Source organism: Pan paniscus, chromosome 8, assembly GCF_029289425.2.
Source record: "Pan paniscus chromosome 8, NHGRI_mPanPan1-v2.0_pri, whole genome shotgun sequence".
Taxonomy (NCBI): domain Eukaryota; kingdom Metazoa; phylum Chordata; class Mammalia; order Primates; family Hominidae; genus Pan; species Pan paniscus.
The window spans coordinates 80,299,912-80,316,994 of record NC_073257.2 but is presented as its reverse complement, the minus strand read 5'-3'; the positions used below and the strand labels follow the sequence as shown (position 1 = coordinate 80,316,994).

The 17,083-nt window shown below is 39.8% G+C and overlaps 1 protein-coding gene across 2 annotated transcripts in view; it reads right to left on the bottom strand.

The window, feature by feature from the left end:
- Positions 1–17,083, bottom strand: part of MYPN (myopalladin) — a 105,216-nt gene that overhangs the window by 58,299 nt on the left and 29,834 nt on the right. For both annotated transcript variants that reach the window (XM_057298911.1, XM_024930531.4), the window contains exons 2-5: positions 10,552–10,727; positions 8,139–8,190; positions 5,198–5,312; positions 3,551–3,622 (exon numbers count right to left, since the gene is read on the bottom strand). In XM_057298911.1, coding sequence (XP_057154894.1) covers positions 3,551–3,622; positions 5,198–5,312; positions 8,139–8,190; positions 10,552–10,727 — 415 coding nt within the window. The remainder of the gene's footprint in view (positions 1–3,550; positions 3,623–5,197; positions 5,313–8,138; positions 8,191–10,551; positions 10,728–17,083) is intronic.

Here is a 17,083-nt window from a genome sequence, read left to right as displayed (position 1 = left end):
CTGATAAGTCTTTCTGGAATCTGAGCCACTGCCTATCCTAGTGCCCAATGCCTGAACAATCCTTTATCCCATTTATGGAGGCAAAAGCACATATCCTGACGAGGCTGAGAAAGCCTCGTCAGGGTTTGGGTCTGTGTACTAAGGACCATTTTCCCACCATGAAGCTATTTCTTTTAGATATTTTATCTAACAAACAAAGTATGTTAATGATTAATTCATTTTCCTATTTTTATTTATCAAAAGTATATGCATCTGCCAATCAGAGCATCTAATTATTAATAGAAGGAGCTAATCAGAATCAGCACACAAAGGCAGCTCAATCTGTGGCTCTAATCAGCTCATGAAAATTAAATGTAAAGAATAAATGTGGCTGGGCACCGTGGCTCACGCCTGTAATCCCAACACTTTGGGAGGCTGAGGTGGGCGGATTACCTGAGATCGGAGTTCCAGACCAGCCAGGGCAACATGGTGAAACCCCGTCTCTACTAAAAACACAAAAATTAGCCAGGCATGGTGGTGCACACCTATAGTCCCAGCTATTTGGGAGGCTGAGACATGAGAATCGCTTGAACCCAGGAGGCAAAGGTTGCACTGAGCCAAGATCATGCCACTGCACTCCAGCTTGGGTGACAGAGGGAGACTCTGTCTAAATAAAATAAAATAAAATAAATAAAATAAAATAAAATAAATAAAATAAAATAAAATAACATAAAATAAAATAAATGTTAGCCGGGTGTGGTGGTTCATGCTTGTAATCCCAGCACTTTGGGAAGCTGAGGTGAGCGGATCTGAGGTCAGGAGTTTTAGACCAGCCTGACCAACATGGTGAAACCTCATGTCTACTAAAAATACAAAAGATTAGCCAGGCATGGTGGTGGATGCCTGTTATTCCAGCTACTCTGGAGGCTGAGGCAGGAGAATCGCTTAAACCCGGGGGGGGCCAAGGTTGCAGTGAGCTGAGATCATGCCATTGCACTCTAGCCTGGGCAACAAGACTGAAGCTCCATCTCAAAAAACAAACAAGCAAACAAATAAATAAATGTTAAAGTCCTATTGGACTTTTCAAAATAATAACAACTTTTTACCTATTGTTGCCTCTATGGACTCCTATCTAGTTATTAGAGATAGTCTTCAAGGTGAACGGGAGAGATTGAAAGGTAAACAGCTTTACTGTCATGATAAACGTGCCAGAGGTATGCTCTGGGTGATATGTGTCAACCAAAAATGAAATTCTTAGCGCACACCCGCTCTGCACCCTCCCCTGCCTGCCCCCTACCATCTGAATGGACCCCTCCTCTCAGCAAGGGCATTCTGAAGCTAACCTGAAAACTAGTTCAGGTCATGATGGGAAGGGGACATGCCTCATTATACCCTCCTGGAATTACTGATAGAACAGACTCTTTAAGTCTGATAAGATCTGATAAAAAACATTTATAATCTATTCTCTGAAGCCTGCTCCTGGAGGCTTCATCTGCATGATAAAACCTTGGTCTCTACAACCCCTTATCCTAATCCAGACATTCCTTTCTATTGTTAATAACTCTTTCAACCAACTGCCAATCAAAAAAATATTTGAATCTGCCTATGACTTGGAAGGCCCCACTTCCAGTTGTCCTGCCTTTCCAGACCAAATCAATGTACATCTTACATGTATGGATTGATGTCTCATGTCTCCCTAAAGGTATAAAACCAAGCTGTACCCAGACCACCTTTGGCATATGTTCTCAGAATCTCCTGAGGGCTCTGTCACAGGCCATGGTCACTCATATTTGGCTGAGAATAAATCTCTTCCAACTATTTTACAGAGTTGGACTCTTTTCCTAGACATAGATGCAGGGAAGACACAGTACCTAGGAAGATTTCAAATTGAGTGGAGATATTACCTGATATCCCTCTGATGTCACCTGTCTGTCTAGGCAGATGGAGTTGAGGAAGGGAAGAGAGGGGGAGACTTTAGCTGAGACTGAGTATAAACTATCTTGTGGTTTAGCTGCCTTTGAAGAGTCAGCACTGTCTCTAAGGTGTGACAAACTGGCATGATAAATTAAAGTGTCTGTGGCACTTAATCACTGTTTTAAGGTTAGATGACTTAGCAATGATGATAAGAGACAATAAGAAGTAGCTCTCTTAGCTGTGTTACAAACACACATACACCCCCCGCATAAAGGTCCACCTATAACTCCTCATCAAAGTCTTGTATCCACCAAATCACAACATGTTGCTCTCCTACTTCAAGACTTTGAAAATAGTAAAGCTAAAATCTCAAATGTAGGTTATGAACTGAACTTGAAAAATTGAGAGGCATCTTGTTTCACATAAGAATGTTTGCCTAACTGATATGGATATTGGTAAACATGGTTGTTCGCTCTAGACTCCACTCTGGGTTTTGGAAAACCATCTTGAATGATCTGATACAGCAGAGCTCCCATGAAATGGATGCTTCTGTAGAAGCTGTGGATTTAGCTATTCCTTTAAGGATCAGTACTCACTAGAAAAATAGCCCATTTTTTCCATTTTGCTCAAACCAGGATTTCTCAGCTTCAACACTGTTGACATTTTGAGCTAGACAATTTTTGTTGTGGGGGGCTGTCATCCTATGTGTTGTGGGATGTTTAGCACCATTCCTGGATGCCAGGAATGCAACCCCCCAGCTGTGACAACAAAAGTGCCAATGACTCTGAAGGGCAAAATTAACCATGATTGAGAACCATTGCTCTAAACCAAAGCATACTTCAAAGAGGATAAAATCTATTTGGGCCTAAGTTTGGTGTTCATACAAACAATAAACAATAAATCCAGGCATAGATGTTGCCTATTTGGTCCTCATAATACCATAAAATCTAATGTGATTCAATTTTTTCGTCTTCACACTCACTGGCTTGGGCAACATATAAACACAGTCTGATAGTCTGAGAATTGGGACAACTTGTTTGTAGTCCTGATTCTGCCACTAACTGGATCTGTGACATTGGCTACATGGCTTCATCTCTCTGGCCCTCCTTTGGTTTTTCATTTGTAAATGAATGTGCTTGACTAAATTTTCTAGTGCTAAGTACAAAGATTATGAGACTCAGAATTTGATGCCACCTCAACAGTTGATACCATGGAATAGAAAAAGAAAGCTCTTTGTCCTAGAGGGAGGGAGGCTTTATGTTAAACCTCCTAAGAGCATTTAACTCCATCTCCTTGAGCACCTAAGCCAGGTACCTGCAATTGAATTTTTCTAAAAATTCAGAGAAACCTTTGGAGTAATATGTGGCTAGAAATTTATCACTTGACCTCTAGGGGTGGCTCCTATGTTGAACAGTTGTATAATGGCCACAGAGATCAGTGTGGTAAGAGGGAAAGACATTTCTCTCATTACTAAAACTGTTATTGGAAATCTGGGACTTGAAGCGATACTGTAGTAACTAACGAAACAACCCAAACCCTATACCGTACATACAGAAGACCAAATCCTGAGATAAAAATGAGTAAATCTTGTATCCTATAACTTTGGGTGCTGTGGTATCTTTAAAGCCATGACAGAAAGAAGTAATATTTTTATTACCTTTGTAAACACAGGAGCTGCAATGATAGGTTTTCCATCCAATCCCTGCAAGTAATTGGTGGGGCTCTGACACTGGTAGAAGGGAAGCAACAGTAAATTCATTGTTACTAATATTATTAGATGGATAGTGAGACATAACAAACCTATAGAATTTGGTATATGAAATGCATCCCAAACCAAAAAACTGATGTATTCTAAGTTTATGAATCACAGACTTCAAATTTTAGACTGAATTGACTCTATTTCTCTCTAGGTCATGGTGGCTATAAAATATGTGCTGCCTATCCCCACGCCACCCCTTCACATATAGATCTGTGGATCTATGTCATTAACCCTAAACCTCCAAAGAGGCTCCATAGAACCCCTGGGGCTACACAGATCACAGTTTGAAAACCAATGGATTAGAACTAAAACTTGACCCCTCTGCACTACTAAATGGGTTGGATAATTTTTAAAAAGAGGTTGTAGATAAATATATTTAAATACATTGATCATCAATAAAGAAATATATCAGGCTGGGTATGGTGGCTTACAGCTGTAATTCTAGCACTTTGGGAGGCTGAGGCGGGAGGATGGCTTGAGGCCAGGGTTCAAGACCAGCCTGGGCAACACAGTGAGATCTCGTCTCTACAAATAATTTTTTGAAAAATAGAAAAAAAAAGTATATAAAAGAAATACATCAATAACATGTTATATGTATATTTAGATAGTATGACTTCATATGTTTTAAAGTCTATGCATACATATATGTATTCTTCTATATGCATAGACAATGCCTGGAACTACCCACTAGAAACTACTAACATGAAGTACCTCTGAGGAGTGAAGGCACTGGAGTAGAATCTTGACTAAGCTTTTTACTTAATACATTTTTCGGGGGGCAGTGGGAGGACAGGGTCTTATTCTGTTGCCCAGGCTGGAGTGCAGCTATGCTATCACAGGTCACTGTGGCCTTGACCTCTTGGGCTCAAGTGATCCTCCCATGTCAACCTCCCGAGTAGCTGGGACCATAGGTGCATGGCACCATGCCTGGCTAATTTTTTTTTCTTTTTTGTAGAGATAGGGTCTCGCTATGTTGCCCAGACAGGTCTCAAACTCCTGGACTCAAGCAATCCTCCCACCTTGGCCTCCCAAAGTGCTGAGATCACAGGTGTGAGCCACCACACCTGGCATACTTCTGTACTTTTAAAGTGTTTTTACAATAAGCATGTATCATTATTATTAACTTGAAGGATGAGAGCCTTTGCTGTTTTCTAAAAAATAACTACATGCTTGCTTTGTCTTAGAAAGTGGAATTCTCTGCAGCTCCATGAAACTAATCAGGTTTTATGATATAGAGTGTTTGTTCTAGGCCAGTCTGAGAGCTGACAGCTCACTGCATATGTAATCAGCACCCTTTATAAAGCTGAAAAGCCAGGGACTAATTTGTAAAGCGTTTCTTCTCCTCAGAATTTGCCTATTGAAGCCCGAGAATATGTTCCCAAAGCAACAGGAACCACTGCTCTCAAACATCAGAAATACAAGTTGATTATCCTGATGATGGAGTTGCACCTGAGAAAAACACGATCATGCCATGCAAGGTGGTCATGGTCACCATGACTCTCTGTCACAGTGGATGGCACTTGTGTTTCACTTGGATTCTTGTACCTGCTGGATGGTTGCCACACGAGGTTGGGCCACCAAATGCTGGGCTTGGGGTACTGCTGGAGGAATGGCTGCAGAGGTAGTGGGAGGAGATGACACCTCATTTGGCTTCTGGATTCTGAGAAATTATTAAAATATAGATTATAAAATAGACCTATCACTCTTTGTGAAAATTATTTTAGGAAAACTAGTAATGGCATCACTGCTTACAGGTGAGTGTAATAAAAATCTTGGTTTGATGATATTTTACAAACGTTGACCAAGGGCATTTTTGCTACACACTTTGTCAGGCAATGCAAACACGAAAATGCATAAGACACCATTCCTGTCCTTGGGCCGTTGTTCTCAGTGTAGCCAGGGAGTCAAACATATTAACAGTTAACTGAGATCCAAGACAAATGCAGTGATGGAAGCATGTGCAGAAGGTAATTTTTTGAGATTTGTTTTGTTGTTACCCTCGGTATTCTCCCTCCCCCTCCCATTTCAAGTAAGAGGCCAGGCTTTTTAAATCTATACCTCTGATCCAAGACAGGGTCTCTCATATATAAAACTTAACCTCTGAGAATTTGGCATGGCAGAAAGTAGAAACGGCATGAAGTCAACAAGCTTTTCAAGTTTACACAAATTAAATTAAAGAGGGTATTTGAAGGGCAAGAGAGCCAGCAAGTATTCTTGAGAAGGCTGCAGAGGGGAGATTATTTTAGTTTTGTTGTGGAAGAGACAGAGGTCTGTGGATCTTGCCAGAGAACCTGACCCCAGGGAGAACCTACGTCCAGAGAGGAAGGCCATCTCTCTCGGTAAACGGCTCCCAGTCTTGTTAAAGATATCAGTAATTACACACGTCAGAAAGCAACAAGCTCTGGACTTAAAGAGAACTTGGGATTTGGGACATGGGCCTCTCACCTGTAACCCATGGATAGATGACTGGATGACAGAGGGCTTTCCTTTGGTCTAGGTGTTATATCTCTTTGCCTCAGCTTCCTCATCTCTAAAATGGGGAAATAATAATTCCCGGAGGGGGCACGGTGGCTCACACCTATAATCCCAGCACTCTGGGAGGTTGAAGTGGGTGGATCACTTAAGGCCAAGAGTTCAAGACCAGCCTGGCCAATATGGCGAAACCCCATCTCTACTAAAAATAGAAAAAAATTAGCCAGGCATGGTGGCGTGTACCTGTAATTCCAGCTTCTTGGGAGGCTGAGGTGGGAGAATCGTTTGAACCTGGGTGGCAGAGGTTGCAGTGAGCTGAGATCGCACCACAGCACTCTAGCCTGGGCAACAGAGCAACACTCTGTCTCAAAATAAACAAATAAATAATAAAAAATTCTTATAGGGTTTTGTGAGGATTAAATGAGATAATTCATGTAATGTGTTTAGAATGGTGCTTGCTCCAAAACTGCTCTCTCTCTCTATGGCTCATTGTAAAACTGTGAGGGGGAAAGTGACACTCAATACCAGACTGGATGTTTTCCCTAACCAGGCAGCATTTGGTCTCAAGCAGAATGATGTGCTAATGCAAAGCCAATCCGTGTATCCAAAGCATCTGTTTTCTTCTTCTACAATAATAGAATACCTGATTTCTTTACATGATTGCTCCAAATAAAGACTACATATCCCAAAATTCACTGCAGCTAGGTGTGGCCACATGGGTACTTTCTGGTTATGGGATATGAGGGATAGTGGTATATGCATTTTAAGAGAGATGACCTTAAAAGGCTGATGAGCCTTTATTTCTTTCTATTTTAGCCTAAGAAGATGAGGGCAACATCTTAGTGTGAGATAAAGCAGAAAGCAGGAAGCACAGAGGAACCTAGTGGAGTGTGGGGTCATTTTACCCACCAAATCCAGATTTGTATGTAAATAAGAAATAAATATCTGTTTCATTTAAGTCACAGTTAATTTGAGTCTCTATGATACACAACGGAGGCTAAATCCCAACAACTACAAGTAGATTTAAAGCAAATAAATAAATGGGATATTTCTTGCTTATTTAAGTTTATAGATCAAAATTCATACCCCTTAGGTTTGTAACACATTATGGGAGCCATAAGGAAGCAGTGATGCGTGTGCAATAGGGGAGAAGTTTATTACAGAGCTCAAAGAGAAAGGACATTTAGACTGGGTTTTGCAGGACAAATAAGAGTTTGCTAGACAGAGAAGATAGGGCAATCCTAGCAAAGTGAATAGCTTGAACAAAGGAGTGAAGAGGAACTATACATGATTTGGGTGAGATGTCAACAATGTAGACAGCCTGAGGTGGGGAAGGAAGGAGGGGACAGAAAAACCTGGTTGATGCTCTACTGAATAAGGCTTTGTATGTATGCCATGTTAAGATTTTTTTAAATGTTGCTGTTTGTTTTGTGTTTGATTTTTGTTTTCTCATAGATAATCTTTTTCTGAGTCAGGAAAACAATAGGATCAGAATCTTGATCTCTTTTAGAGAATAACTGGTCATAGTTTGGACACTATAAAAGAGAGAAAAAGGCAGAAGCAGACAGGAAGCCCTCTAAGGAGGTGGTTGGCATAAAAGGCAGGAGAGAAGGAGGAGTTGACTCAAGGCCACGAGAATGATATAGGAAGGGGGTAAAAGAGGAATCATTTACTCTGGTTATGAATGTTCGTATCTGCACAAAAGCTAGAAGCAAATTATCATTTCAAGGTAAGCATGAACAAGGGATTTCTGCCCTTAAGGAGCTCATCCTCTGTAGGGAGTAAATTGGAAAGATTCAAATTTATCTGTAGGCAAGACTTAAGCAAAAGTAGGGTCTTCTTCAAATCCACTCAGTTTGTTTGTTTGTTTATTTATTTATTTATTTATTTATTTATTTTTGTGGTCAAACCCTGGAGCCACCCTTCTTAAGTTCTAGTAACCAATTAATCATTCTCTTTGAGCTATTAATTGATCTGAGGATGCTAAAGCTATAAGATAGAAAATCAGAATTACCGATTCATCTCTTCCTTGTTAGGGTCGCCTTCTGAGTCAGAAGAAGAAACCCCTGGAAAAATAAAAACAAGACATAAGATTGTTAAGATGACAATTTCTTAAATTGGTTCCTAAACACGACATAAGATTTTTAAGATGATACTTTGTTTACCTGATTCCTAAATATCTGAATACCTATAGAATCTTAGAAATGAACTCAGTAACGCCGGGCGTGGTGGCTCACGCCTGTAATCTCAGCACTTTGGGAGGCCGAGGGGGGTGGATCACCTGAGGTCCGGAGTTCGAGACCAGCCTGACCAACATGGAGAAACCCCATCTCTACTAAAAATACAAAATTAGCTGGGCATGGTGGTGCATGCCTGTAATGCCAGCTACTCTGGAGGCTGAGGCAGGAGAATAGCTTGAACCCGGGAGGCGGAGGTTGCTGTGAGCCGAGATCGCGCCATTGCACTCCAGCCTGGGCAACAAAAGCAAAACTCCGTCTCAAAAAAAAAAAAAAAAGAAATGAACTCATTGATTCACTACACTAACACCCAACTTGACAAACAAGGAAATAGGCCCTAAGAAGTTGAAGGAATTGCTCAAGGTCACATGTCTAGTTAGTGGCACTGTTCAAATTAACTGACCCAACTTCTAAGGGTTCATATATGTAAAACACCTGCTGATGCCTTTGGCCTAACAGAGCAGTATTTACAGACATTCTCTGGTGTTCGTAAATCCTCTTGCTCTTGGCCTACACAGATTGAATACAAGAAGGGATTACACTGGATTCCAAACATTGTAGGTGTAGGTGGATGCTCTTCCGTCCAGTCCTAATATTAACAAGTCATACTTCATTGTGAGAGAGGGGGTGTTTAAAATCTTTTTGTCACAAAGAAAAAAAAAACCCAGCAATCCAATCTCAGCACTGTTAGCAGAGCTTTGATCCTGCATTTACTTCTCAAGATAGTGCATTCCACGAAGATATATAACAGCTAAATCTGGAGGTATTTATTGGACTCCAAAAATGTGAGGATAAAAACACATACACATACAACACATTTCTATTCATGTATTTATTCAAAAAATGTTTATCAAATACTCACTATGTACTTGGTACTATGTAAGTACCTAGTACAAGTACATATTGGAGATATAAATAAGTCGTGGCCTTACAATCTAGTTGATAAATGGGCATCTATACCATAATAATATGTTTAAATGCTAAAACCAAGGCATACATAAGGTATTATTGGTGAAAAAAGTGCTAAAGAATGATCTGCAGACAAAATTCAGAGGATAAGATAAAATAGGAATGCAAATATAGGTAGATACAAAGGAGCATAAGTTGATTTTTTTCACCTCAAATTAATCATATAAACTTGATGCCAATGTAAATGCCTTTCCAGTGTTCCCAAATGGTATCCATGCATCTATCCTTGACTCCCTGCGGTATATTTTTAAACAGCAGCCAGAGTGACTATTACGTCAGATCGTCCAGGCACAGTGACTCACACCTATAATCCCAGCACTTTGGGAGGCCGAGGTGGGCAGATCACTTGAGGTGAGGAGCCCAAGAACAGCCTGGCCAACATGGTGAAACCCCATCTCTACTAAAAATACAAAAATTAGCCAGGTGTGGTGGCGCATGCCTGTAATCCCAGCTATTTGGGGGGCTGGGGCACGAGAATCACTTGAACCCGGGAGGTGGAGGTTGCAGTGGGCCGAGATTGTGTCACTGCACTCCAGCTTGGGCAATAGAGTGAGACTCCATCTTAAAAACAAAACAAAACAAAACAAAACAAAAAACAAAAAAACTAAGATCATGTCATGTCTTTGCTCAGAATGCTCCAGAACTTCTCATCTACCTCAGGGTCAAAACCAAAGTCCTTGCAATGACCTACAAGGACTTTTGTGATCTGCTTACCTCCCTCCTTCCACTTCCACCCCATCTTACCTTTCAACCTCATCTTCTGTTACTTTCTTGCTCACTCCACCCTGGCCACATTGGCTCATCTCTGTGTCTTAAGACAAGCACACTCCCACCCTCAGGGCCACTGCACTTGCTGGTTTTTCTGCCTAGAGTAAATTTCTCTCAAACGACCTTGTGGCTCATTCCCCAATCCTCCGCCCCCTACACTCATACATATGCCATTCCTATCTCTTTTTCTTGGTTTTTGTATCTTTCACAGTGTTTATATATACCTATCATATCATATATTTTATTTGTTTATCTTGTTTATTTTCTGTCTTTCCCATCATATAATGTAAATTATCAGTAAATGAGCCTAAGTATTTTTGTTCTACTCGGTTCACTGCTGTATCCTCATTGCCTAGAAGAGCGCATGGTAGAGGAGGCCCTCAATAAATATTTATTTATTATAACTAAATGTCTTACTATTAAGTGTCATACTCCAAGAGTATTTTGTTTTACCTTCTATATAAATCTCAGCAGAAGTCGAATCTGTCCCATAGATGTTAGAAGCAAAGCAGGAATAGCGTCCTGTGTCCTCTTCAAAGGCTTCCGCAATGGTCAGTGAGTGCAGATTTCCTGCCTGGACGATGTGAATATCTGGGGAATTTTCAAGCTCCTTGCCTTCACAGTACCACCTGCAGGGAAAAGGATATGGTCATTGGACATGACTCAAATGCAAGGCAATAACATAGACAGCTCCAGATATTCTCTTAAATGAGCTTCATTTGAAGTCAGAACAACAACAACAAAAAACTCCATCATTATAACATTATTTTTTTGTAACAGTGAGAAGAGTTGGCAGTATTCAAACCATACTGACACCACACTCAGGAAATTAGAAAGTAGCTCCAGTTAAGAATGGTCCAACTGAGAAAACTGGTGAGAAAGCAGGAACAGCCAAGTACAAAGATCAGGGTCTTTGATGTGGAACTTGGCTTCTCCTAAAATGACTTTCTGATTCCTATCATATGCATTAAGTGCTACATTCGCTTATATGAGAGAATCTAAGAGATAATACAGGTTCGTACAGTTGAGGACACTTGTTTCTTTCTATTAAGTTTCATCTGACCTAACTAAATGAAAATTAATTTGTTCTGTTACTTGAGCCATCAGAGTAAGGAGGAGGGGTCATATTCTCCCAGGAGTGGCCCAACTCTGGCAAATAACCCAAGTTAAATATGTTTCTGTAGGTTATGATATTTTCTTTTAATTCTATATCCTTGAAGTTAGAAATTTTTATTACAGCCTAGTTTTCTGGCCAAAGTTTACCAAAAATACTATATAAAATAATGTTTAAAATGTAGAGGTGCATAATAAGAGAAATGGACATTAAAATTAAATGGAAATTCCATTCTTCACGTAGAAGATTGGCAAAAGTCTAAATGTTTGACCACTCTTACGCATTGCTAGTGTGAATGGCATAAACCCTATGAAAGAAGTCTGCCAATACTGCCAGAATTACAGATGCAAATATCCTTGGACCCAACAATCCCACTTGTGGGAATCTATCTTATAGATCCACTGGTATACATACAAAATGACAAATGTATAGGCTACTCATTCAAGCAGCAAAACATTGTAAACCATTCAGGCGTTCATCCTCAGGGGACTGATGCAGTCACACAACAGAACACTATGCTGCTCTAAAAAGAAGACGAGAATGATCACTATGTACTGACATGGAAAGAATCCCAAGATATATAATTGAATTTTAACAGTAAGGTGCAAAATAGTGCATATAGGGTGCTAGCCTTGTATAAGAAATGGGGTTTACGGGTTTCATTATGTCGCCCCACCATAGATATGTGGAAGTTCTACCCCACCCTTATACTTGTGAAAATGACCTTACAAGGGGGCAAGAAATAAGATATGTTCGTGTTGTTTGCATTTGCAGAAAGAAAATTGGAAAGAATAAAATGCAAATCATAAGCGGCTATTAGGGGCGAAGGGAAACAAGATGGATAAGGACAGATAGGAGTGAGATGGCTCAGTGTACCCTTTTACATTTTTTCATTTTTTGAAATAATAACTATTAATCAACATAATAAAAAGTAATTAAGTGGGAGGTATAATAACTACTAAGTGTCAAAAATTAAGTAGCCTTGGCAGTTGCTAATCTTTACTGTAATTTAGATCTAACCACTCAGTGCTGTAATCCCTGTCTCCCTCCCACCATTTATACAGCAATATTCTTTTTTTTTTTTTTTTGAGACAGAGTCTTGCTCTGTCACCAGATTGGAGTGCAGTGGTCCGATCTCCACTCACTGCAACCTCTGCCTCCCGGGTTCAAGCAATTCTCCTGCCTCAGCCTCCCGAGTAGCAGGGGCTACAGGTGCACACCACCACGCCCAGCTAATTTTTGTATTTTTAGTAGAGACAGGGTTTCACCATGTTGACCAGAATGGTCTTGATCTCTTGAGCTCGTGATCCACCCGCCTTGTCCTCCCAGAGTGCTGGGATTACAGGCATGAGCCACTGCGCCTGGCCCTTTTTTTGGGGGGGTGGTGGAGGAAGGGTCTCACTCTGTTGCCCTGGAGTGCAGTGGCATGATCATGGCTCACTCCAGCCTCAACCTCCCCGGGCTCAGGTGATCCTCCCACTCCAGCCTCCCAAGTAGCTGGGGCCACAGGCACGTGCTGCCACACCTGGCTAATTTTTGTATTTTTAGTAGATACGTGTTTTGCTATGTTTCCCAGGCTGGTCTTGAACTCCTGGGCTCAAGCGATTCATCCGCCTTGGCCTTCCAAAGTGCTGGGATTACAGGAATGAGCCACCACACACATCCTATAAGGCAAGATTCTAAAGCACACTGAAGAAAACTCACCTGTTTACTTCCCAACAGTCAAGCTATTCTTCATTATTCCATAAATATGTCATGGTCACCTCCCCACATTCAAGTCTCTGCCCATGTTTTTTCTGTCTGAGATTCTCTTTTTCTGCCTTTCAGCTACTACAAATATAAGTCATCCATCAAAATTTGGCTCAGATATTACCTCCTCCACAAAGCTATATTTTACCATCAATTCTGAATGATTGTTACATTTTCTAACTTCACCTAAAAAAAAAAAAAACCTGTACTATGTCATGCAAATACTTGATTATACACGCTTTTACTATTTTCTATTTTGAAAATGTGTCTTGCCTCACCAGTTTCCTAGGTTGTAAATGTTTTGAAGGTAAGGACAGTGTCTTGGATGCTCTTGCAAGCATCCACAGTGCCTACCACAGTTTTCTATATACTCTCTCTCCTCTGGCCATCTTATCTCATCCTATAGTTTCAATTATTACCTCTATTTGGGCCATCATCCATATTTGCCTTTCCAGCTCTGATTTCTGGACCCCATCTCCCATCACTCTTCCCTTCAATACGTTCCAACCACGTTGGTCTTTTGATTCTGTGAACACATAAGCTTTTCCCCACTTTGGAATTTTGGCACTTCCTGAAACCCTCCTCCCCCAGACCTTTACAAAGATAGGTCCTTCTCATGAGTCAGATCTCAGCTCAAATGTCGCCTTCTCAGAGAGGCCCTCCCTGACCCTCTTCCCAATATAGCCCCCTTATCCTCAGTCATTCCAGCACATTACCCTCTTTTGTTATCTTCATAGCATTTGTTACTATCTGAAATTGTCTTATATACTTGTTTATTTTATTGTGGTTTGCTCCCTTCACTAGACTGCAAAGTGCACGAGAGGACCGTATTGGTCTTATTCACCACTACAATGTCAGCACCTACAATAGTGCCCTGGCACATGGTAGGTACTCAGAAAATAAGTGTTTGATGGGTTTGTTGAAAGATTGAATGATGGAAAAAATTCACAGTTAATATTTTCTAAGTATTTGTTATTTGCTTCATCAAGTTCTATGGCAACCTTTGATTTCTGTTGTGGCAGCAGCAGAACATAGAGCTGCTGAAATGGGTTCATAAATCTCCCAAAGCATAAAACTACCAAGACCACAAGGAGCTTGTACAAACAAATCCTCAGAGCGTGTGCAGTTACAAATTCAAATACTGGATGTCCGATTAAACAAGACATATGGAGCACATATGTTTATCTTTACTCCCCTCCTGAAATGCCCCTAAAGTGAGAATAAAAGAATTTTTTAAAGGTACAAAACCATAGGGACAAAAAGAATGGAAGGGGAGACAATAGCAGATCTAAGACTTCAAAACTCTTGGAAGGTGGAAAGCAGGTTGAGGAGCCAGGAGATTTGAGAAATGTGGAAACCAAGTGCCCACTTGGGGATATTAGTCAAAGAAGAAGCCAATTTGTGCAGCAGAACCCCAGAAAGTTTTGGGATTTGGAGACACAAGATTGCTGACAATGGGAGAAGAGATACAGAGCTTAAAACAGGGAGGTTGGTTACAAGTTTGGAACATGAGCTTTTAGATCTCCCCACTAGGTCACTTCTCCTCTTCTGAGCCATTAGTGAATGTCCCGGAATGAAGGCTGAGTTGCAGACTGAGCCAGCAGCTGCTCCATGTTGGAGCAGGAGGAAGAAGGGCTTCTAAAGGGATTTCTCTAGGGAAAAACATGGGCCTTATGGATCACCTAAGACTGCATGGAAGAGAATATTTAGGAGAAGTTACACAAATCTGTTGGAGGATTAAGACAAATTTGCAATAGAAACACAGAACTAAGCATGTAAAAAAAATGGTGTCATCAACTTTAAGATCAAAATAAAGAGTTGTACAAGCAAAGAAGCATTCACTTTACCCTACCAGGCTTGGTAGTGAACAATACTTAGGTAGTAACGGGAAGGTAAGCAGTTTCCTAAACCACAGTGTGATGATTATAATGAAGTGATAAAGAAAGGAGCAAGGGGAATGCTAGTTTAAAGGGTGCTAACCCTTCATCTTGCAGAATAGGAAGTCAGCAGAAATGGCTAACATCAGCAAACCAAGCAATAGCAGTAGAAGCATATCACAGTGGTTCTGAAAGTGTGGTTCACTTTCTGTGAAGACAGAACTATTTTTATATAATACAAAGATATTATTTGCCTTTTCATTGTATTGACATTTACACTGATGGTGCAAAAGCCACAGTGGGTCTAATTGCTAGTGCTTTAGCAACACAAATTAAAGCACTGTTGCAAAACTGATTAGTGGTTATTGCATTTACCACCACACTTGCAATTAAAAAAAAAAAAGAAAGAAAGAAACAAGAAAGAAAAAGAGGCCGGGCACGGTGGCTCATACCTGTAATCCCAGCACTTTAGGAGGCTGAGGCGGGTGGATCACTTGAAGTCAGGAGTTCAAGACCAGCCTGACCAACATGGAGAAAACCCACCTCTACTAAAAATACAAAAATTAGTGGGCATGGTGATGCACACCTGTATTCCCAGCTACTCAGGAGACTGAGGAAGGAGAATCGCTTGAACCCAGGAGGCAGAGGTTGCAATGAGCCAAAATCGCGGCACTGCACCCCAGCCTGCACGACGTGAGACTCCATCTCAAAAAAAAAAAAGAAGAAAAAAGAAAAAGAAAAATTCCATTTCACCAAAAAATGTCCTTGATGAAGCAGTAAAAATCATTACTTTTATTAATCTCCACCTTGAGTCCATGTGTTCTTAATATTTGGGTGGTAAAGTGAGAAGTATTAATAGCATAAGTACTAATAGCATAAAAATCTGTTGCATATGGAAGAACACTTGTGTGATGTTTACATTAAGGGTTGAACTAGCTGCTTAATGCATGAAACAATATTTCAACTTGAAAGAACAAATGATAGACAAATTATGGTTATTCAAACTTGGGTATTCAGCACACATTTTCTCAAAAATGAAGGAAGTAAACCTGACATTTCAAGTAAAAAAAAAAAACTGACAGTATTTGTTGGAATGAAAAAATTTGAGGTTTCAAGGGAAAATTAGAAGTTTGGAAAACTTGTATCCTCCACGGTAAGTTTATGGTTTTCCAATACTTAAATTTTTTTAATGAAATCAGTGATGATATTAACAAATGTGATTTTAAAATATTATATAATAAAATGTATCACCTTTTGGAAGATCTGCATTACTAATTTTCCTGATGACCAATGCGTGATATTATCCATTCAAAGTTCAAGACAGACCAGTAGGTTTCAGTATAGCAGAGCACAAAAGTTTATTGGTGTGGTTTCAGATTTCACATTGCAACAAATCTTTCAGAAACTACTGCTAGTTAATTTTAATATGGTATCAAATAAGAATAGCCACAATTTCCTGAAAAGACTATTAAAATACTCCTCCTGTTTCTGACTACATAACTGTGTAAGGTTGGATTTTTAAAAATTTACTTCAACCCAAACAACATAATACAACAAACTGGATGCAGAAGCCAATGTGAGGATCCAGCTGTCTTCCATTAAGCCAGATATTAAAGAGATATGCAAACAATGAAAAACAATGCTACTCTTCTCACTAAATGGTTTTTATGTTCATTTTGGAAAATGTAGTTATTTTTTATAAATTTTTTTTGTTAACATGTTTATTATTACTACTTAAAAATGAATAAACAATATTTAAAATATTTTTCAGTTTTAAATTCTAATATGATAAATAAATAAAATATTACAACTCACATAAAACCTCATTTGGGCCTCACTGATTTTTAAGATTGTAAAGGGATCCTGAGAATAAAAAGTTTGAACCACTGGCATGTTATTTAGAAGCTAGAGGTAAATAAACAGAAAATTTCAAAAAAGAGTTGAAAATGGTCTGTTCTTTAATAATACTTGGCTTTTAAAGCAATGTAACTCTATTAACTTGATAAAACAAATATCAATAGCTATTTCAAAACTAATACTTTCCATTATACAAACATTATAGGATTATCTAAATTATTTAGAGAACATTTCTCGTCCTTACCAAAATGAGAGTGGAAACATCTATGAGCAATTGGATAGCCAGAAGGAGATAAATGGAATGATTCAAATGCCCAAACTCTCTGTCAGAAGTGTTTTTGTCCTTACTCAGATGGCCAGGATGGCCTCAGCAGGCCTAAAAAAACAA